This window comes from Dasypus novemcinctus, chromosome 28 (assembly GCF_030445035.2).
Source record: "Dasypus novemcinctus isolate mDasNov1 chromosome 28, mDasNov1.1.hap2, whole genome shotgun sequence".
NCBI classification, from domain to species: domain Eukaryota; kingdom Metazoa; phylum Chordata; class Mammalia; order Cingulata; family Dasypodidae; genus Dasypus; species Dasypus novemcinctus.
Genome location: NC_080700.1, coordinates 43,357,456 through 43,380,679, shown reverse-complemented (window position 1 = coordinate 43,380,679; position 23,224 = coordinate 43,357,456). Strand labels below are relative to the sequence as shown.

Here is a 23,224-nt window from a genome sequence, read left to right as displayed (position 1 = left end):
ACTCAATTCTTTTAAGTGAATTTTCTCCTCAATTTAGTCTAACTGAGCTTCAGTCCCCACATCACAGAAACTGCTATTATTCTCGAATTCACCAACGACTTCCGTTTGGGCAAATAACAAGGGTTACTGATATTCACCGCAGCATTATTCACAATTGCCAAAGGCTGAAAGCAACCCAAGCGTCCATCAACAGAAAAATGGATAAAATGTGGTAAATCCATACAATGGAATGATATTCAGCCCTAAAAAGGAGGGAAGTGCTTGGTCCACGCTACACTGGTGGACTTCGAAGGAATCACGTTGAGTGAAAGAAGCCCGGCACAGAAGGACATCCTATTTCTCTTACATGAAATACTTAGAATGAGCAAATTCATGGAGACATAGAGCAGAGTAGAGGTTAGCAGGAGTGGGGGAAGGAGGAATGAGCAGTTATTGCTAAATGGGTAGGAGTTTTGGCTTAGCATGATGAAAATAGTCTGGAAATTGTGGTGAAAATGACACACTACTGTCAATATACTTAATGTCCAAGATTATCCGTTTAAAATGGTTAAAATGATTTCTACATTTTACCACCATTTAAAGCGAATAAATTACTCAAAACATCACCAGCTGTTACTTCTCAGTTCTCACTTTCACGTGTTAGAGCCGAGGGTGCGGGGCACGGCCGGGGAGCGGGAGCTGCGGGAGGCCCTGGGGGCCCCTCCCCGGCAACAGGGCTGGGAGCCCGGGGCCTGAGTGCTCGTGAGGGGCGCTCGGAGCGCGGCGGGGCAGCGGCGGGAGCAGCGGCCCCCACGCAACCCGCCGCCGCCATCGCCGCCCCACGGCCTCCCCGACTAGCAGGTCCCGAGTGCGCAGGCGCAGTCGCCCGCCGGCACGGAGAGGCGTGACCAGGCGCCGGAAGCGCGCCGCGCCGCGGGTGCTCCCGCGAAACCCGCCCGCCGGAACTCCCCTCCGGCCCCGCCCACAGCCGGAAACCGCGGTTGCCCGGCAACCGCTGGGGCGGCCGGCGCGCCGCTGGCCCGGGGTTAGCTCCCGCTGCCCGCCCCGGCCGCCTCGCGTCCCGCCGGCCTCGCTCCTCGCCGCCGCTGCGTGCGTGGCGGCATCCCTGCCCTTGGCGCCGCTCTCCCCGCTCCGGCCCCTAAGCGCCCACCTGCTTCAGACCAAGCTCCCCCGGAAGGAGGAGACCCCGGCCCTGCCGTCCACGGCTGCGCACCTCAGCCCTCGGGCCATGGGCACCTACACCTACACCAGCCGGCCGCGGCCCCTGCCCTGCCAGCGCCGCCGCTACCGCGACAGCCTGCTGCCGCCGTGAGTGTCGCCGTGAGGGCCTCCCTGCACCCGCCCCCGGGCCTGGCCCCTTCACCTGGCGAAACGCTCCCTGTGCGCGCTGCCGAAATCAGTTTCCCCCTTAACCCTCCCGCGGCGTGAGGTAGAGCGAGGAGGGCGGTGGGTGGCCCCCCTCGGTCGCTGCCTTTTCGTGCTGTTGTTTCGAGGTGCCGGCGGAAAACACGTGCACGGAGTCGGCTCCTTCAGGCTGGAGCCAGCTGCTGCTGCGGGGCCGTCCCTGCGCCGAGCCGGGGCGTGAGCGTGCCGGTTCCCGGTTCACCCTCAGGGCGCCAGGCCGATTCGGTAACTCCCTCCTGCAGGCCGGGAGCCCGAGGTACCGGCTGGCCAGCCCGGGACGGAAGCCGAGGAAAGCTCTTCCCGCGCCCGTCTTTGGCCGGGAATTAGGTTATCCTTCAGGTCGGACCCCACGCTTTCTTTTTCGTTGATGAATATTTGCAAATTTAAAAGGAGGTAAACGTCCTGGTTCTCTTGAAGTTCTTTCTATTAAGCCCGAATTTTCGAATCAGCACAACTTCAAAAGGATGCGAGCTCGGTGGAAGCAGGAACTTTTCTGTCCGTGGCTCACATAGGACTGCACCTGGCACGCAGTAAACGTGGAATTAAGGAAAAAAACATCAGCAGTGTAATTCTTGACGCTCATTTCAAACACTGAGTCCAAACTGATTATGTTATTCTGACACATGAGACTTTTCAAAATAAATGCCAAAATTGAAAATTTTTTATTTGAAGAGGGATTATTTATATTACAAAATAATTCAGTTTAAAGTGGGCTCCTTCCAAAAACACTTCTAGTGCCTTGAAGTGGTTGTTTACAAATCAGAAGCATAAGATACACAAGAATCATGATGGTTCATTAGGAGCAAGTAATTTTGTTGGGTAGGATTAGCTGATTTGCTATATTGAAGTAATTAATTGATTAGTTGTACTGAGGTAATGCTGAAGACGTAGTAAAGTCTCAGTTTCAAGAAAGTAGTTGAGACTACGTGTCTTCCAGGACAAAATACTGGAAGATACTGGCCAGGGAGTGTTAACTAAACTTGCCAATGAGTGACCAGATGACAATACCCAAAGAAAATAAGCTTTCATGTCAAACTGGAGAAAGATCTCTATCTATAAGGTACTTGACCCTATTTTGTTCAGAATTTTATAGCTGAATTGGATAAAAATCTTTCACATTTTCACATGATGCGTGGCTGGAATGGATAACTAATATGATCCAACAGTCAAAGCTTTAAATTATCTTAATTGGCTGTATTACTGGCCTGACATCAAAAGATGACATTTAATTGGATAACTGTAAAGTTCTACCTTTAAGTAGAAATCAGTCATAAATACAGAAAGTGGGTATACCTGACATTTCATTTGGAAAGGATCTAGAAACTTCAGTCTAACACAAACTTAATGTGAGCCAAGGACTTCACCTTTTCTTAGAATCCTAACTCGTGAAGCTGAAAGAGAACATTTTACACACAAAAGAATGAAATACATCTTTTAAAGTGGTAATAAATTCCACTAAATTCACCTTTAGGCAAGTGCCTAAAGAAAATTGTAATAATGGCATCCTCATTCCACAAATCCTTTTGGTGAAGGGTGTATAAACCTAATGAAATGAAATGTTTTTCTATATGCAAAGAAATGAAAAAAATTACCTTAGAACATACCTTTTACTTGACTGTGCCCAATTGAAGTTTAAAATCTTTGTGGTAAGGAATAATTCATAATTTCACAGTGGCAAAACCTGGGAAATGTCCCCTTACTAAAAAAAAAATCATTGTGGTAAGCAGAATAATGACACTATCCCCCCACCTGCAAAGATATCCAAGCCCTAATGCTCAGAACCTGTGGGTATTACCTCCCATGGCAAAGGGACTTGGCAGGTGTGGCTGAGTTAAGGATTTGACATGGGGTGATTCTCCTGGATTATCTGGGTGGCCCCAGTGTCATCACAAGTGTCCTTGTCAGTGAAAGGGAAGCAGGAGGGTCTGAGTCGGAGAAGGAGAGGTGAGGGCAGAAGCAGAGGTCGAGTGATGCAGTAGCTGCAAGGGACCCTGAGTAAAGGAATGTGGGCAGCTGGGGGGCGGGAGGAAGATTCTCTCCTCCTAGAGCTTCTGGAAGGAACACAGACCCTCTGACACCTTGATTTTAACCCAGGGAGACCCACTTTGGACTTCCAGTCTCCGGAACTATAAGATAAATGTGTGTTGTTTTAAACCACTAAATTTGTGGAACTGTGTTACAGCAATGGGGAAGGAATAAAATCAATGTCAGACAGTTGTATTCTTTGATAGGTTTATCTTTGCTTTTCCAAGATTTCCCTATTTTCTCTGCTCGATCTACCCAATGCTCTCTTTTTGTCCTCTATTCCCATATCAAAAGGAATTAATCTCATGTAGTAATTTGGATTAATGTGTTAGGGAATATTAATGTCAGTGCCTTGTAAACCATTGACCTCAGGTTCTATAGAGAACTTTTAGACTTCTACCAGTAGGTAGAGAAAAGAACTGAAGGAACTCTAAAATTTCCAGCTTTTAAGGTACATTCTAGAGGCAAACATACTTTTACGTGGTTTGAGGCAGGGGTCCTCTAAGATCTCTCTCCTTTCTCACAGGGCCCTCAATCCCTTGGGGAAAGAGAGAGAGCGTGAAAGAGGGAATGGAGGAACTGCTTTTGCTAGAGGGCCCTGCCAAGTGCAACCAACGGTCAAGGAAGGGGCCTTAAGTCTAATCACCTGCTTGTTCCTTCCCTCCATGAATTCAACTTTTTCTTTCTGCTCCAAGATTTTTAGCTGCACATTTGATCATAATTTTAGTTCCTGTTTTACATTGCATTAACAGATACTCATGTATTTTGTTTAATTCACAGGCAATAAACTAAAGCACCATTTTCTGAGGTTTATTGGCCATAGCACCTGCCCTTGTGCCAGGTGTTCTCATCCTCCCAGTGACACCAAGAAGCAGGAGGCTTTGCTTCTCTTTCACTGATGAGGCTGAGGTTGAGAGAAGTTAACTTTCCCAAGGTCATACAGATAGTAAGGTCATAGCTATGATCTAAGCTCGTTTGACAACATGGCCCCTGATGTTTCCTTCTAGACCACTCGTGGACCAGTTAGCTTTGTTCTGTGCTCCACCTCAAAGCGCAGTCAGCTTCTGTACTTTTACAGGGCAGCCCGGCAGCAGGGAGAAAGTCAGATGTGGTCCACTCTGATGAGGTGTGCCGAGGTGGAGAAGAACAGGCCCTGAGCTGTGGTTGATGTAATGACACCACAAAAGAGAAGCACAGGTGCTGCGAGCATACAAGAGAGTCATCAGCCTAGATGGACAAAGCAAGTAGCAAGGCAGGCAAGGCTTTCTGGAGAAAGCGATGTTAGAGTTAAGATATGAGGGCCATTAGGAAGCAGCCAAATTAACTGGGTGAGGGTGAGGGGTAGGGGAGCATTCTAGAAAGAAGAAAAGCCCTGGTATGGCCTGTTAGAGCAGCCCACAAGGGCAGTGGGGTCAGAGAGCAGAGAATGGTCCAGGGGAGACGGACAGGAGAGGGCGCCGCTGGGAGCAGGCCACCAGGAGCTAGCGGTGTGACCCTAGCGGTGGCTGGAAGCCATTGGAAGGAGAGAGAGAGAGAGCGTGTGTGCGTGTGGTTTAGCGCTGTGCTGATGGTGGTTTTCAGTTTACAGAAGTAATACGGGGGATGGGTGTGGCTCAAGTGGTCGAGCACCTGCTTCTCACACGGGAGGTACACACAACAAGGAAACAAACGAGAAAAACAACTCAGGAGCCAATATGACTCAGTGGTTGAGCACCAGCTTCCCACATACGAGGTCCTGGGTTCAATCCCCAGCCCAGGTACCTCAAAAAAATTTTTTAAATTAAAAATAGAAAGCAATGAAAATTTTGACTTATTTTACTCTTTTATCAATATAACTTTTAAATCCTCAAATCGAAGTTGTTTCAGTTCTTTCAGGCAGGCCCCTGTTCACCTGGGCCATTTTCACATATGGTAACTAGTCCACAGATTTACAGGCCTGGTTCAGCTTTGCCACTTACTAGCGAGGCAACCTGGGGCAGATTGCTTCCCACTTCTGTTTCCTCTTCTGTGAAATGGGAATCATGCTAACCTAAGACTTGCGCACAAGTAAATAATGTACATGGAAGGCCTGGCATATAACAGGAACTCCATAAATGGGAGCCATGTGTCTCCTTAGTTCATGAGCTGTGCTAAAAGAGAAATTGTTTTCCTAAAGCACTTTCATCCTAGCCTGTTCTGTTGAAAACGAGTTCAGTTCACAGGTACCAACACTACTAAAGTAGGTATTTAAAATGTGGTATTTTAACAGAGATGAAGAGCCTGTGCGCTACGGAAACATCATGTATGACAGGAGGGTGATCCGCGGCAACACTTACGCCCTGCATACGTCACCGCTGGTAAGTATGACTTGAGTAGCTGACACAGAGGTTTTCAGACTCTGGTGAAAGATGAGTTTATGTGTTTCATTTACAACCTGTTACAGACCAAAACATTTATAAACTACAATAAAAATGAATTACTAGAAAGTGAAATGCAAAAAGGACGTACGATTGGGAAGCAGGTGTAGCTCGGTGAGCACCTGCTCCACCTATACAAGGTCCCAAGTTCAATCCCCAGTACCTCCTAAAAAATTTTTTTAAAGACATAAAATACAAGCTCCTGTATTTTTAACCACTTATAAAAATTATTAGACAACTTTTTAGAGCAGATTTAATTTTACAGAAAACTGAACAGAAAGTACAGAGGGTTTCCATATCACACTCTTTTTCACCTCCAAATTTCCCCTATTAACATTTTGCATTAGTGTGGTGTATTTGTGACAATTGGTGCATCAATCTTGATACATCGTTGATAACTAAAGGCCACAGTTAACATTAGGAGTCAGTCTTTATATTGTACAGTTCTGTGGATTTTGGCAAATACATAATGTTCCCATACCCATGATTACAGTGTCATATAGAATAGTTTCACTGCTGTAAAAATACCCTGTGTTCCATCTATTCTTCCATCCTTCCCTCCTCATAACCCCCCATCAAACACTGGTCTTTTTACCATGTTTATGGCTTTGCCTTTTCCAGAATGTATATAGCATGTGGCCTTTCCAGAATGGCTTCTTTCATATAGAAATAGGTACTTAAGGTTCCTCCAGTCTTTTCCTGTCTTGACTTCTCATTTCTTTCTATTACTATGTAATATTCCCTTGTATGGATGTACCAGTTTTGCTACCTGTTCAACTCATTGGTTGCTTCCACTTCATGTCAATTATGAATAAAGCTATTGCAAACATTGAGTGCCAGTTTTTGAGTGAACGTGAGGTTTCATTTCTTTGGGGTAAATACCCAGGGGCACTACGTGGGTCTTATGGTAAGGCTAGGTTTAGTTTTGTAAAAACCTGCCAGATTGTCGTCCTCGGTGGCCGCACCATTTTGGTCCCCGCCAGCAGTGATGGAGAGGTCCTGTAGCTCCACGTCCTCGCTAGCATCTGGTATTGCCGTTTTTTTTTATTTTAGGCATTCTGATGAATGGGTAGTGCTATCTCATTGTTGTCTCAATTTGCAATTCCCTAATGACACATGATGCTGACTGTCTTTTGATACGCTGCTTTGCCACCTGTACATTTTCTTTGGTGAGATAGCTGTTCAGAGCTTGTGCTTGTGACTTTTTTTTTTCCCCATTGGATTGTTTATTTTCTTATTGAGTTTTAGGAGTTCTTTGTATCCCTTGGATATAAGATCTTTGTCAGATATATGTTTTGCAGATATTTTCTCCCAGTCTGTGGCTTGTCTTTTCATTCCCTTAACTATGTCATTCACAAAGCACAAGTTTTGTATTTTAATGAACTATACTTACTGATTTTTTTCTTTCATGGATACTGCTTTTGGAATTGTATCTAAAAAGTCACTCCCAAATCCAAGGTCACCTAGATTTCGCCTATGTTGTCTTCTAGTAGTTTTATAGTTTTGCGTTTTACATTTAGGTCTCTGATCCACTTTGAGTTACTTTTTGTGAAAGATGTAAGGTCTGTGTCCAGGTTCATTGTTTGGTATGTAGATGTCCAGTTCTATTTCTGCACTCTTCTGTTGCTGGTTCTTTTTGTCTATTCTTTCACCAATACCAACTGTCTGGATTACTGTAGCTTTATAGCAAGTCTTGAAGTCAGCAAGTATCAGTCCTCTGACTTTGTTTTTCTTCATATTGTGTTGGCTGGTCTGGATCTTTTGACTTTCCATGTAAACTTTAGAATCAGTTTGTCACTATCCACAAAATAGTGTGTTGGGATTTCTCTTGCAGTGCATTGGGTCTATAGATCAATTGAGGAAGAACTGACATCTTAACAATATTAAATCTTATCCAGAACATGGAATATGTCTCCACTTACTTAGGTCTTTGCTTTCTTTCATCAGGTTTTCCTCATATAGATCTTATAATTAATTTGTTAAATTTTTACCTATGTATTTCATTGTAGGGGCTGCTAAGATAACTGGTATTGTGTTTTTCATTTTAAATTCCAGTTGTTCATTGCCAGTATATAGGAAAGCTATTGACTTTTGTATATTAACCTCATATCCCAAAACTTTGCTATAAGAGCATGTCAGTTTCAGGAGATTGAGAGTTTTTTAGTCAGTTCTTTGGGATTTTCTATTCGACAACCTTGTCATCTTCTTTTAAAGTCAATTTTATTTCTTCCTTCTTAATCTGTATACCTTGTATTTCCTTTTCTTATCTAATGGCATTAGCTAGGACTTCAATAAAATATCTGATAGAAGTGCTGAGAGGGACATATTCACCTTTTCCTAATCTTAGAGAAAAACATCTAGTTTCTTACCATTAAGTATAATGTTAGCAGTGGGTTTTTGTAAATTTATTTTATCAAGTTAAGGAAGTTCCCCTCTATTCCTTGTTGTTGTTAAGATATTTTGTCATGAATAGGTATAGTATTTTATTAAATGCTTTTTCTGCATCTATTCATAGGATAATTTTTCTTTAGTCAGTTATGATGCATTACATGAATTGATGTTTAAATGTTGCACAACTGGAATAAATTCCACTTGGTTGAGGTATATAATCTTTTTATACATTGTTGGATTTGATTTGCTGATGTGTTGTTGAGGATTTTTACATCTCTGTTCATGAAGTATATTGATCTGTAATTTCCTTTTCTTGTAACATTTTCGTCTGGTTTGGTACTAGACCAGTGCTGGTCTTATAGAATGAGTTAGGAAGCATTCCTCTGCTTTGATGTTCTGGAAGAGAATGTAGAGGAACAATATCACTACGTCCTTAAATGTTTGGTAGAATTCACTAGTGAAAGCTTCTCTTTTGAAGGATTATTAATTATTGATTCATTTTTAACAGGTATAGGCCTAGTCAGATTATTCAAGCCATAGTTTTTGTTATTAGATTCAACAAAACTGTCAAACTCTCAAGTTAAAGTTTCTAAACATTTACTCTCAACTTCTGTACTTAAAATGTTACAGATCAGTACAAAGCATTCACAGAAGACACTAGTCTGAGGCCCACACTTTGAATAGCACTGTTCTAAGGCATTTAGGTTTGCTTTGATTATCTCATATACAAACTAATACTAAATCATTATTTCATCAAAAAGTCTGAGTTGTGCTGCTTTTATTTAATTCATTCAACAACTACTTACAGAGCTTCAGGTCCTGTGCTGAGTACCTGGGATACAGAGATGAGTGAGACATGGTGTGATGCTAAATGTGATAATTTCTTGGCACAGCAATTAAATCTGTAAATACTACATGATATCTAAGTGCCTAACACCACATGATATACGAGGTGATAGAGGATCTGAAGCCATAGTCCCCAAACCTGAGTGTGCATTGGAATCACCCAGAAAACGTACTTAAAATACATGTGATTTAGCCCACCCTAGATAGACGGAATCAGAGCCTCCAGGGCCTAGGCACAGGAATATACATTTTTAGTTTCGGTCCTTCTGCAGCTGGTTCAGAGGGCAGCATCTGGAGACACGTTCTGGAGTTTTCCTGTGATGGTGCAGTGAACACTGGTATATGTGGCACAAAATGGAAAGTAGAGCCCCCTTTTTTTTCATTTCCTGGCCAACTAATCTGCACCTCACCCTTTAAACTCTCCACTCAGTCTTCCAGGTCCAAGGAGGATGATGTTCACTCCTTCCTTCCTGGTCCTCCCTCTCACGACTAAATACCCGGACACAAGGCGGTGGTCAGGCAGAGGGAGACCGACAGGTGGGGAGCAGGCGGGCCACCAAGGGGCCTTGGAACTTGAGGTTTTCCTTTCGCCTCCTACGCACGCAGGTGCTGGAGAAGGCTGCACCAGAGTCACCAAGGGGCACAGCGCAGAGGAGCCACTCCCTCCTGCCAGAGGACCAGGAGGAGGCCTGCCCGACAGAAGAGAGCCCTTTAACACTCCCGCCCCACTTCAGCCCTGTCCCCACCCACACGGCAGCAGTGAGTCTGAGGCGGGGGCCCAACTTCCGTCTCAGGTGGCGAGAACCAGCCGGCACCCCCCCGCTAAGGTGGAGTCAGCACAGGCCGAGCAGGAAGCGGCACTCCCGCCCCCTCTGGGGGCAGTGGGGTGTGAGAAGCTGGGTGACTCGGTAGCCGCCCTCACCAGGGCTGACGGCAAGCCCGGCGGGACCTGCTGGCTTCTCATCTTGACCCGGCAGCAGCCAAGAGGAAGCAGGACTGCGAGGCGGTGCCCCCCGCACGCTGCACTGGCCCTCCACGCCCGTGTCCGTGGGCCAAGCCATGGGCCAAGCTGGTGCCGAGCTTCCACCTTCTCCTGGTAGCAGCACTGCATGGGAGGGCGAGCTGTGTGGCCGTTACTCATCAGACTAAACGTGCACTGACCATTGAACCCAACAGCTGCACTTTTAGGCATTTGTCCCAGAGAAGTGGGTACCTGAGCATTCCTAGCAGCCCTGCTCAAACTGTAAAAACCAAACACACAACCTAAATGTCCTACGATGGATAAATGGCCAAACAAACCCTGGTGGGTCCGTACAGTGGACTACTGCTCAGCAGTGAAGAGGAACAACATGTAATAGCCGCAGTTCCCTAGGTGGAGCTCAAGGGCATCGTGCTTAGTGGGGGAAACAGCCAACCTCAAAGGGCTGCATCCTATATTATTATTTTTGAATAACATCGTTGAAAAGACAAAGCTACAGAAGTGGAGAACAGATTAGTGGTAGCCAGGGCCCAGGCATGGGAGGTGGGGCATGGGTGAGACATCTACCTGCGGGTGCTCCTCTGTGGTGTCGGCCACGGTGGTGGGTGAGATCCCACAAGGCTGTAGACGCAGGCACACCAGTGGATGCAGGAGAAGTTAGGAAAGCTAAGGAAGACCGGGTCAGTGTATTTTCTCAATTTCCTACTTTGGCTGGTATATTACAATTACATAAGATGTCGCCATCAGGGAAGCTAGGTAAGGGGGACACAGGATTCTGTGTAATGCTTGTGTAACTTCCTGTGAATCTGTAACTATTTCAAAATAAAACTTTTTAAAAAAATAAATGTTAAACTAGACCATGAAGCAATCAGGTTGGACAATGCATTGATAAAATGAACTTGGTGAATTTAGGTGAATAATCCAAAACTTTCAAGTCCTGACATTTATAATTCTGTTCCATTAATAAAATGGAAATAAATCAAGTATGATATTTATAATAATGTAGAATAAATACACAAAGGAAAAAGGTCTTCACTGAACGATCACAAAATGATATCCATAATTGTATTAGAAAAATTGAATTAGGGGTGATTCTTTCCTCCTTTTTTTTGTAATGTGATTATATTATTTTATTACTAAAGGAAATGATAACCAGATAGGGGAAATGATGTTCTGGGTCATAGCAATTGTTAGGCTTTTTACATTAAGTTTTTTCCTTACAACCAAAACCTTAGATAGGTATTACTAGATTCCCATTTTTAAAAATCTGAAAACCTAGGTTATTAGTCCAAGGCCTATTAATCCTAGTAGTTAACCAAATGAAGAGGGAAGTGGATTTGGCTCAACTGATAGGATGTTTGCCTACCACATGGGAGGTCCAGGGTTCAAACCCAGGGCCTCCTTGACCCATGTGATGAGCTGGCCCACATGCAGTGCTGATGCGCGCAAGGAGTGCCCTGCCATGCAGGGGTGTCCCCCATGTAGGGGAGCCCCACGCGCAAGGAGTGCGCCCCATAAGGGGAGTCACCCAGTGTGAAAGAAAGTGCAGCCTGCTCAAGAATGGTGCCGCACACACGGAGAGCTGACACAAGATGACACAACAAAAAAAAGACACAGATTCCTGGTGCCACTGACAAGAATGCAAGCGGACACAGAACACACAGCAAATGGACACAGAGAGCAGACAATGGGGGGGAATAAGTAAATCTTTAAAAAAATTTAAAAAGTTGGAATTTGAACTTCAGAGCAAATGTTTTTCTTTCTACTGTGCAATGAGAATGGGGGAAAACTTACGTAGTGTCAAGTTAAACAGTATAAAGCATGTTTGGTATTATCACAGCTTTAAAAGCTGCATGCATTTAAATGACAGGAAGATGGAATGGGTACTTTTTTCAAACTATTCAATTAAAAATCTTATAATTCTAATTTTAAATATTAAAATTTTTTCATGTGAAGTACTTTCATCTTTCCACTTTTTTTTTTTTTTTTTTTAAGATTCGTCTTATTTATTTCTCTGCCCTTCCTCCCCTTGTCTGCTCTCTCCGTCTATTCACTGTGTGTTCTTCTGCGTCCACTTGCATTGTCAGGTGGCACCAGGGAACTGCATCTCTTTTTTGTTGTGTCATCTTGCTGCGTCAGCTCTCCATGTGGGTGGTGCCACTCCTGGGTGTGCTGTGCTTTTTTCATGTGGGGCAGTTCTCCTTGCAGGGCATGCTCATTGTTTGTGGGACCCCCCTACACTGGGGCATCCCTGCGTGCAGCAGCACTCCAAGTGGGCCAGCTCACCACGGGTCAGGAGGCCCTGAGGATCGAACCCTGGACCTCCCATGTGGTAGGCAGACGCTCTGTCAGTTGAGCCACGTCCACTTCCCTCTACTTTGTTTTAATATTTGTCTTAAGGTAGGTCAGCTCTAGATGAGGGCTACAAGTGAACATACAGATACCAAATCAAAGAGCTCCAAATATTACAGAACTACTGTGGATAATTACATTTTTAATCTCTTACTCAACTATCTTTTTGTACATTTGAACAGGCTTCATTTGGATGGAGGATGTTTTCTTTGAGAACTTACATATTTTTTAAGGAAATTCTGTCCAAATGAAATTCAGATTTTTAAAAAATGCTGATGTTTTTCTATTTCCTAACTATATATTAAAGTTTATTGTAACTAAATAGTTATCACCAGAGTAATTCATGGTAGGGAAAAAAAAAGTTTAAATGAGGAAAAGTATTTAACAGATTTCTAGTCCCATTTATTCCACATAAACAGCCATACTTTGAAGTTACTTTTATGCTTTGCTAAACGTCTTGGTAATTATCTAACGAAGTTTCAATAAAATTTTAACAATCAAGTGCTGGTAAGCAAACATTATGACAAGATTCGCTACCCTCCAGGAATCACCCTTGGAGGGGCAGTGCTCTGTGCTTGGAGGAGTGCTTCTGAATTCTGAAAGCCTTTTCTGTCCCTGTAGGGCAGTCAGCCCGAAGCGTTAGAGCTTCAGCGGCAGCAGCAGGCGAAGCGCAGGGCGCTCGCCAGGAAACGGGCCAGAGAGCAGCTGCGACCGCGCACACCCGAGCCCGTGGAGGGCCGGAAGCACGCCGACGTGCAGACAGGTGTGTCCATGGCCGTGGCCCTGCAGCGCGCTCCGCTCTGTCTCGGCTCATTTCTGTCTGGCCTTTCTCTGTGTGATCTCCCGTGTTGTCCGCTACTTCCCCGGTCTCGTGGGGGACACCTGTTCCTTAGATGTGTGAATGGCGTGTTGTTGTGTTGAATGAAAGTGTGGGGTGGGGGGCGAAAAATAAGAATTTTATGACCAAACTATTCTCTGTTGTCCTTTGCACGTATTCTTTTCTCAAGCTGGGGTCTCTTCCCCCTTTCTCTCTCTCTCTTTTTTTTTTTTTTTTTTCCCCTTTCTCTCTTCATGCCCACAAATCACTGCTCTTTCCATCAGGTCTTCCTGAGGGCAGAGCCCAGTGAACAGGGTTTCCTCTCTTGCGGGAGGAGTCGGCTTACTCGCCCTGGGCCCCCGTGGCCCTCCCCTGGCCTCTTCTGTCCTCTTTGCGTTTCCTCCCCCCACCTGTTGTCCACCCTGCACACACACGTGCACACACACACCCCAGCCCGCCCTCAGCCGGTGCTTGGACCCACAAGGCCCGTGGGTCTAGCTGTGTGGTTGACACTCTGGATGACCGGGCAGTGCTAGGTGTCTCCTTGGGCAACGTGACTCTCAAGGTCCCCCTGTGCCTTGCCAGGACGGAGCCTGGGCTCACGCAGGGCTGCTTCTGAGGTGGTCAGGGGAAAGGAGGGCAGCATTCCACACGCCCACCCGCCTCGAGGCAGATCTCGGAGTGGGTGTCTGCGAGTGGCCCGTGAGCTCCCTGAGAGCTGAGTGTCTTGATACCATCAGAACGGCAAGCGACACCGTAGCAGCCATCCTGGGTGAGTATCTCCTAGAGCTCAGGCACCAGGCCAGGTCCTTTACCTGTGTGTCTCCCTTTATTTCAAAGACTCCACGCCAAAGGTAAAGGTGATCCTTTTACAGGTGAGGAAGCTGAGGCTGGGGAGGAGCCACGCTGCGGGGTCCAGGGCTCAGCGCTGACGCCAGTGCTCGTGTCCCGAGGCTGATACCACCCTGCCCCGCTGCATGTAAACTGTTCCCAAGGTGACATGAGTTTTCGTGGAGCTGTTTACAATCGGCAGGCTAGAGAGAATGTCAGGTCACATGGTGACGTGGTACAGGGCTTTTTTTAAACTCCTAGAATTTCCAAAATTTTATACAGTCACTCTCTTAGGACTTGGTCGCTCACATACATATCTTACATCTTAGGTTCTATATTATCACCTCTCCATACTCCTTTATAATCTCATTTTAGGCACACCGCGTGTGTTCTGTTATTCTTTAGTTCCATTTCCAAGTAGGAAGCATAGTGCTTTCTAGACATTTAATAAATGTTCTAGCCTGATTGACTCTATGGTCTTCCACATATATAAAAGCTCTTAGTTCAATATGTGAATCGAACCTCAAATTTGAGCCCTTTCATTCTAAGATTTATTTTTATGATGGGATTAATTCTATTTTAAAGGAGCTGAAGTTGCAGAGTCCACACGTATGTTTGAAATAGACCAGAATTTCACACTCAATATATATGGTCTTCTTTTTAGAATTATACCTTGAAGAAATTGCCGACCGCATAATAGAAGTTGATATGGAATGCCAAACCGATGCATTTTTGGACAGACCACCAACACCACTTTTTATTCCTGCCAAAACTGGCAGAGATGTGGCCACCCAAATCCTGGAAGGAGAGGTACTGTGCGTACTTTGGGCTTCCTTGTCTCCTTTTTATAAATGAGGTAAAGTAGGGTTTAGTTAAAAGCTTAATAAGGTCCAGAAAGATTCTACTTATATTCCTTTCCAGATATTATCTATAAATAGTTTTATTCTGGAGTACCTAGAAATGTTTCAAAATACTGTATTCTGATTTCCCCTCTTTGCTGATCAAGAATGAAATCATTAGAGCTGTCCTGAGAATATGTACACATTTGATTTTGATTTGTTTGCTTACTTGCTTAATATATGTATGTAAGGTAGATGTGTACCAAAGAAGGGAAAATAATGTCCCTGGTATAAAAACGCCACTATTGATTGCTCATGGAATAGAGAACTTCATGAAGATGACCTGTGTTAAAAAATAATCTTAAAATAATTACATTTTCATATCTGTGTGGGATACTTCAGTAGGCTTGTTTATGAAACTGAAGCAGGGAGGGCAGTGCTTATATGCATAATACCTTAAATGATATTTAGGGCTTAAAGGCACTTCAATGGACTGTCACTGAAAAAGGAAATATAGCAAGTCTTCAGAAACCACACAGAGGGTGTGTTTGCCTTTAAATCCTAGAGGTGAATCATCAAAATATCCTTTATTCTTGTTCCTTAGTTTATCACACTGTTATCAAAAACAACCTGTAAAAGTCCCGCAGGAACAGCAGTGGATTAGAGTCACAAGGATATTTCCCTCAGGCCTCTTAGTGTGATCTTACAATTGTTGGGTATCAGGACTCATTTTGATGACAGCATGAGATCTGTCTGTAACTCTGACTTACTAGATTTTCCCATGAGCAAAATGCTGCTCCAGGTATCTTGCAGGGCTGTGTGGGGACTGGAAACCATGGACAGAATACCAGCCCAGAGCCTGGTGCCCGAAGCCACTCTGAACAATGGCCTGCTCGTGCTCTTCTTCTTTAAACTTTTTATTGCGCGGTTGGCTCATGATTCAGGTTTTTAATTTGCTTTATTTCGTGTTGTTTAGCTCTTCGACTTTGATCTTGAAGTTAAGCCGATGTTAGAAGTTTTGGTGGGAAAGACCATTGAGCAGTCGCTCCTGGAAGTGATGGAAGAAGAAGAGCTGGCCAACCTGCGGGCCAGCCAGTACAGCTACGAGGAGCTCCGCAACGCAGAGCTGGCCGAGGTGCAGCGGCTGGAGGAGCAGGAGCGGCGGCACCGAGAGGAGAAGGTGCGGGCTCCCTCTCGCGCTTCGGCAGCCTTGGGCTCTCTGACGGGCTCTGTTCACTAGAGGGTGTGCTGTGTCCTAAAGCTGGCGCTCCGGGTTGGGGCTGGAAGGCGGCCTGTGAGGGGTGTGGCGCACAGATCCTTCAGGGACTGCATTGCGTTTCTAAACCTCCAGCTGATACAAAATTACCTAAACTGAGTTCCCCAATGGAATAACTAGACGCATGCGCGGCAGCACGGGGAGGGATTCTCAACTAGGAGGAGTCCTGGGGCAGTGTCAGAAAAGGGAACAGGAAGGAAAAAGCAGGACGCCGGCGGGTGTGGGGCAAGAGGCAGAGGATCTGGCGGCTCTCCAAGGCCAGGCCCTCTCCTGTGCCCCTCGGCCTACGCCAGAGCACTTGGGTCCTTCGAGAATGTTTTCCAGATCATAGGTCTTTAGGAACTTCAACGAGAAAAGCTTCGTGATCCAGTCTTTAAACTGCATCGATCACCTGCAGTGAGGAAGTGCTGGGACCCGTCTCCTCCAGGGCCCTCTGTCCTGGCATCAGCCGTCACCCGTGTGCTCCGAGGGAGTGCATATAAAGGGTGCCCGGGCCCCTGGACGAGGTCGGGGGAGTTGTCAGAGGACCTACTTTTCAGCACAGGATAGCTTCATTCCTGGGAAATTCCACTCTCTTCCTAAGCAAGTGGACTTTAAGTTTTCCATCAAAATAAACGCTTAACTGGCCATGTAACGCGCACAGGGCTTGTGGTAAGGATTGCGCAGACGCAGGCCAATTTGTTTGCAAATAGAAGGTGAACACTGGCAAACTAAGCTGAACACTGGCAAACTAAGCTTCGTTGAGATAATCAGTGAAATCTTTATCAAAGAATAGGTATATGTTTCTTTACTGTTAGGAACTAGATTATGAGAAAAATGAAGAATACAAATCATCTAGATTTTTATTTGTTTGAACTTTGAAAATAGATTTAATTAGACAATAGATTAATATTTCCTCTTCTACAGGGAAATAGAGACTTTTAGCCTAATAGGTATTGTGTGGCCTAAAAGGAGTAAAAACAAAAAAAAATAAGAGGTTCTTATAGTCTTTAGGACCATTTCAACTTTATGAATTCAAAGAATTATTACAAACAAGTTGGTGCATTGGCCCAAGTCCTTTAATTGAAGATATCTAGGGAACTAAAATTTTCACATCAGTAATACTTTCTGATAATACTAGTTAAAAATGCATCTAAACCTATCATTGTCCTTTTGATACCATCCATACAGTCAGACATGTATTTCTTGAAGTTATTTTACTTGAAAATGGGTCAAGAGAGGAGTTGGATCTTAGACTCCATATTTTATGCCTTTCTGAATTTGGTGTCCACCAAATGTTGAAATTCATTGAAATCTCCATGAAAACTAGGAGCCTTCATTTGATACCTTGCTGTCCACCTTTAAATACAAGTGTAAGCCCAAGAGCTTGTGCTGCTCCTCGGGCCAGGCTCCTTGCCTGGGGAGGCCGCAGTCGCTGAGACCCCACCTGTGAGCGTGTTTCTCTCGGCAGGAGCGTCGCAAGCGGCAGCAGTGGGAGGTGCAGAGCAAGCAGAAGGAGACGGCACAAAAAATCGCCGCACAGGCCTTTGCGCAGCACTACCTGGCCGACCTCCTGCCGTCCGTTTTCGGCAGCCTCAAGGACGGTGGCTACTTCTACGATCCCATTGAAAGAGGTTTGTGCAGGCTTCTCTACCAGTCAAACTCTTTGATAAGCGTCCTCTTAATGGTTCAAAGTTATCTTGTGCCCATTTTATTTTGAATTGGAATCTTTCTGTACCTGAAACAACTGTAAAAAGTCCATTATAATTGCTTTAATTATGAAACTTTGCCAGTAAGAGAGCTTTTCACTGAGATGCTACATTGGAGCGTAGAAAGAGATATGGACTTGATGTCAAGAGACTGGACTTGGAGTCTCAGCTGCATCATGCATTAGCTCTGGTTTCCTCATTTGTGAAATGAGAATGCTTTAGGAGTTATTTTTCTTAATGGACATGAAAACTTTGTGTAAGCAATAACTAGTGCGATGAGGAAGTGGTCACTGTTACCGGCTGTTCTCAGCTGACCTTCTGTTCCAACCACAGACTCCTTTGGGTGGCCGCTGAGGCCACGGCTCATCTAACCGGCTTTCATGAGGGTCTTCCACTGTGGTCCGTGTTGGAGACTGAGAAGAAGACCTGACCGCCGCCCTTAGCGAGCCCCCCGCCTGTTAGCTGTGAGCTGCCCCCCAGGGCTGCTCTCCCAGCTACCCTGGCCAAAGGAAGGGGAAGAGCTTGGCCATTTTCTTTCCCATCCTTCTCAGGCTAAACAGCACTGGGTCCTGCCTGTTTCATCTGGCTAATAGTATTTTGGAGCAGATGTCAGTAATGGTAATTTTCCCTGATTACATATTCAGTTCTCATCAAGGTCAGACAAATATCAATAGTTTACATTTATATCCTACTTTCCAGTTTACACAGTATTTTTACATAAATCATCTCATTTGATCCTCTCAACAACACCATGGAGTAGATGGGGCAGATGTCATTTCCGTTTTCAGAAGTAGAAACTGAAGCTCTCAGTTGAATCTTGCTCCAAACACTGAGCCAGCCAGTGGAGGCATCTAGTTCTCAGACTAACTTGGAATTCTGGCTCCAAGTCTTCTCTTCTTTCCATGACACCACACTACTTCCTTGGCTTCTCTAGCCTCCTACAGTAAGTCACAGAGGCCGGCAGCCCTTTCCATCAGAGATTGCTGACATACAGAAGAAGCCAGTACGGATCGTTTAAAAGCTTGTAAATAAGATTCCTGCCTAAGATTGAAATTATTTATAGCTGTGAATATAACATTCTATCGTTCTCTCCACTGTCACCCTATTAGAAAATAAGAATAGATGCCTACCCCCAAAAAAGCCATTTTGAAACTTTAAAATGTATATTGTAAGGGAGCATGTTTTTAACATGCTTACACAGTGGAATAGACTGCCATTTCAGTTTGAAAATCTTGGTCACTAATGGGAAAACCTAGTTTCGGGCCCGTTTCTAGACAGCCTCCTCGCTCCCTCTGCCCTGCGTCCTGAGCCTGATCAGCTGCCCACAGGCACCAGCTTCAGTGCGGCCAAAGTCGTCTCTATCTTGGCGTTGCTCAGTCCCAGATTTGCATCTTGTTTGGATGTGAGCTCTGCTCCCAGATCCACATCTTCCTCCTGCCTCTTTGGCACATCTCAGGTGGCAGCCTATCAAGGAAGCTCTAAAATCCTTCACCTCCACGGAAAGCCTCATCATTTTGAAAGTATTACTTCTACTGCACTAGGAAAAACCTGGCCAGGACATAAATAGAAAATAGAAGGAAAGTTAGAGTCTATTTAATGTTTTGTATTAAGAAACAATATTGGTAAATCTATTACATTAGGGGGAAAAGCACAGATTCTTCCTGTCTCTAATGAGTCATATAAAATGTTAATGAAATTATTACTTTTTTATATTACAGATATTGAGATAGAATTCCTTCCGTGGCTAATGAATGAAGTTGAAAAAACCATGGAACACAGCATGGTGGGAAGAACAGTTCTTGACAGTAAGTTCTTTTATTTTATTTATTTTTTAAATATTTATTTATTATTATTATTTTTTAATTACATTAAAAAAAATATATGAGGTCCCATTCAACCCCACCGCCCCCGCCCCCCACTCCCCCCACAGCAACACTCTCTCCCATCATCGTGATACATCCATTGCACCTGGTAAGTTCATCTCTGAGCATCACTGCACCCCATAGTCAATGGTCCACATCATAGCCCAGACTCTCTCACGTTCCATCCAGTGGGCCCTGGGGGGATCTACAGTGTTCCGTAATTGTCCGTGAGGCACTATCCAGGACAACTCCACATCCCGAAAACGCCTCCACATCTCATCTTTTCCTCCCGTTCCCCACACCCAGCAGCCCCCATGGCTACCGTTCCCACACCCATTTCACATTTCCTCTGTGGACATTGGATTGGTTGTGTCCATTGCACACCTATGTCAAGTGAGGGCTTACATTCCACGTGGGTACTGGATGCACTCTTCCCGCTTCTAGTTGTAGACACTCTAGGCTCCATGTTGTGGTGGTTGACCTTCTTCAACTCCATGTTAGCTGAGTGGAGTAAGTCCAATAAGTCAAAGTGTAGGAGCTGAAGTCTGTTGAGGCTCTGGGCCTGGGTGTCATATTATCAGTCCAGAGATTCAAATCCCCTACATATATCTTAAACTCAGCACCAACTACAATTCCAATAAAGTAGCATGCAAGTCTTGTGAAAAGAGATCCCCTCTGAGTCCATTTCCATCACGCAGAAACACCAGCTCCAAAGAAGGGCCATCTGTCATGGCAGTGAACCCCTTCTGCCATGACCATAGAACCCGTGGGTCTCTTTATCCCTCAAAAGAACCAATACCTGGGGTTGTATCTACTTTATCTGTCTCTTAGACTCTGTTCAGTTGTACATAGGGGTATTCCTTCTGACAACCTCCAGACTCTTTTTTAGAGACTCACAGCCTTATAATCTCATTTCTCCTTTCCATTTCCCCCTTACATTAGGTCAAACCGCTTCCCGAAGTCATGTTATTATATGTAGACAGGTATATTCTGCTGTTCCGCATTGAATCTTTAATTCAAGGTCATTTTCTAGTTGCTTCTTCAGCTGGTATGTGGTAGTGATCCCTCGGTGCCAGGGAGGCTCATCCCCGGGTGTCGTGTCCCACGCTGGGGGGAATGCATCACATCTACACGCTGAGTTTGGCTGTGAGAGTGGCCACATTTGAGTAACATGAAGGCTGTCAGGAGGAAACCCCCAGGCACAATGCTACTCTAGGCCTTGTTCTTATTGCAGGTGCATAGGCTCAAAAGTGTAGCCATTAGTATCAAGAGCCCACTGTTGGGCCCTCCTTCCTTCCTGGTTCTTGCCGTTGCACCTGGAGGATTGCCGCTGCTCTCCCAGGGCCCACAACAGTGACCCCCCGGCCAGGAGCCCAGTACCCCCCCAGCTGTTGTTTTTAATTGTTTCCACTATGAGTATATATAGACATTACCATATACCCTGGGCATATGCCCTGTATAACTCCCTGTCAACCATATATATCCTGTCAATAACATCCCATATCAGTATTCCTCCGCTGCCATTGTTGAACCACTCTGTGATCCAAAACTTCCCGTAAAGTGAATCCCAACATAATGTCAGCTTCAGAAGAGTCTTAGATCACCAAAATTCATATATACAATATACAGTATTTCCCCAGATCCACCATAAAACCTTTTCCCTTCCACAGCAATAATCTTTTAACTTATTCATATCATATTTCCTGAAACTGATGTACAGATTCCAAAACTATAGTTTTCAAACAAGGTGACATTTGTGCTTACTATGTGGTCCATACTTTAGGTTGTACAGTTTTCTAAATTTTTTAGTTATCCTATGTTTTGTCTTATGGTTTTCATTATTAGTCTGTCGTCCCCTATATGTTTTTGGTGTAATATTAGCTGTTTTATATTCATCCTCGTGTACTCTCACATAACTCCTCTTTTGCCCCCTTATTTACCTTTGTTCTATCCATTGCACGTCCATTTTCCCCTCCCCTTAGGGCCCACAACGCCTGCCAATCTAATGCCCTGGGAGCCGTCCTTTCTCACGAGAGATACAGTTCTCTCTATTCGACGGCATTAGTCTTCCCCAGGATATGGGTCCACCCCACCCAATGGTAGAACCCACCTTGGCAAAATGAGCCTTCAGCTATTCCCTCCGGAGTCCGTCCCGCATCAGACCATACCCCCTGAGCGTCCTAACCAGGTGACCCTCCTATTTATACTTTGATACGTTTTACTCAACATTTAGTTCTCAACGAACTTCTGGCACTCTCCCATGTTTGTATGTTGCCCCTCCCTCCCACCTATTTCTTGGACCATATTACCCCTCTTCCCATCCCCAGCCCCCCTCAAACCCAGAAAACCCCACCCGAAGGTAACCCCTTGCCCCCATTTTGTCCCTTCTTTGTGCTCATACTTACCCCCAGCTTATCACAGATTCCACCCCTACAGATATTAACTCACATCCTTCCTCCACCCCCCGATTTCCAGTAAGCCACTTTTCCAGACTCTAGCTCTCTGAGGCAGTTAACTTATTTCATATCATTGAGGTCATATAGTATTTGTCCTTCAATGCCTGGGTTGCTTCACTTAACATAAGATTCTCAAGGTTCATCCATGTTATCACGTGCGATTGTAGTGTATTGGTTCTTACAGCTGAGTAGTATTCCATTGTGTGTATATACCACATTTTATTGATCCACTCATCTGTTGATGGACTTTTGGATTGATTCCAACTTTTGGCGATGGTGAACAATGCTGCTATGAACATTGGTGTACATATATCGGTTTGTGTCCTTGTTTTCAGATCTGATGGGTATATACCCAGCAGTGGTATTGCTGGGTCATATGGCAAATCTATGGATAATTTTTTGAGAAACTGCCAAACTGACCTCCAGAATGGTTGGATCCTTCTGCATTCCCACCAGCAATGGATGAGTGTTCCCCTTTCTTCACATCCTCTCCAGCATTTGTATTCTACTGTTTTTTTCATGGCTGCCAATCTTATGGGAGTAAGATGGTATCTCATTGTAGTTTTGATTTGCATTTCCCTGATAGCTAGGGATTTGGAGCATTTTTTCATGTGCTTTTTAGCCATTTGTATTTCTTCTTTGGAGAAGTGTCTGTTTAAATCTTTTTCCCATTTTTTAAATGGGTTGTTTATCTTTTTGTTTTCGAGATATATGAGTTCTTTATATATGCAAGTTATAAGTCTCTTATCAGATATATGGTTGCCAAATATTTTCTCCCATTGTGTGGGTTCCCTTTTTACTTTCTTGACAAACTCCTTTGAGGTGCAGAAGGCTTTAATTTTGAGGCTTTTATTTTATTTAAAAGTCATCTCTACAAGTTTTCCAGTAGAAAGTATAAATTGAATAAAGTTATAAATTTCACAGTTTCTATTTAAGCTTTCAGTATATCAATTATATTGACAAAGGTAAAATTTTTTACCCTCATTATTATTTTAATCTTACTATAATTTGATCAGCATTAATATCTTTGTCCTTTTATCATTACTTTATAAATGATTTTCT

At 44.5% G+C, this 23,224-nt stretch overlaps 1 protein-coding gene across 1 annotated transcript in view; it reads left to right on the top strand.

Moving 5' to 3' along the window:
- Window positions 1-969: 969 nt before the first annotated feature.
- Window positions 970-23,224, top strand: part of RSPH3 (radial spoke head 3) — a 57,784-nt gene continuing 35,529 nt past the window's right edge. The window contains exons 1-7 of the mRNA XM_004461154.4: window positions 970-1,308; window positions 5,678-5,765; window positions 13,015-13,156; window positions 14,706-14,851; window positions 15,857-16,060; window positions 17,607-17,769; window positions 19,563-19,649. Of these exons, the coding sequence (XP_004461211.1) occupies window positions 1,229-1,308; window positions 5,678-5,765; window positions 13,015-13,156; window positions 14,706-14,851; window positions 15,857-16,060; window positions 17,607-17,769; window positions 19,563-19,649 (910 nt within the window). The 5' untranslated portion in view covers window positions 970-1,228. The remainder of the gene's footprint in view (window positions 1,309-5,677; window positions 5,766-13,014; window positions 13,157-14,705; window positions 14,852-15,856; window positions 16,061-17,606; window positions 17,770-19,562; window positions 19,650-23,224) is intronic.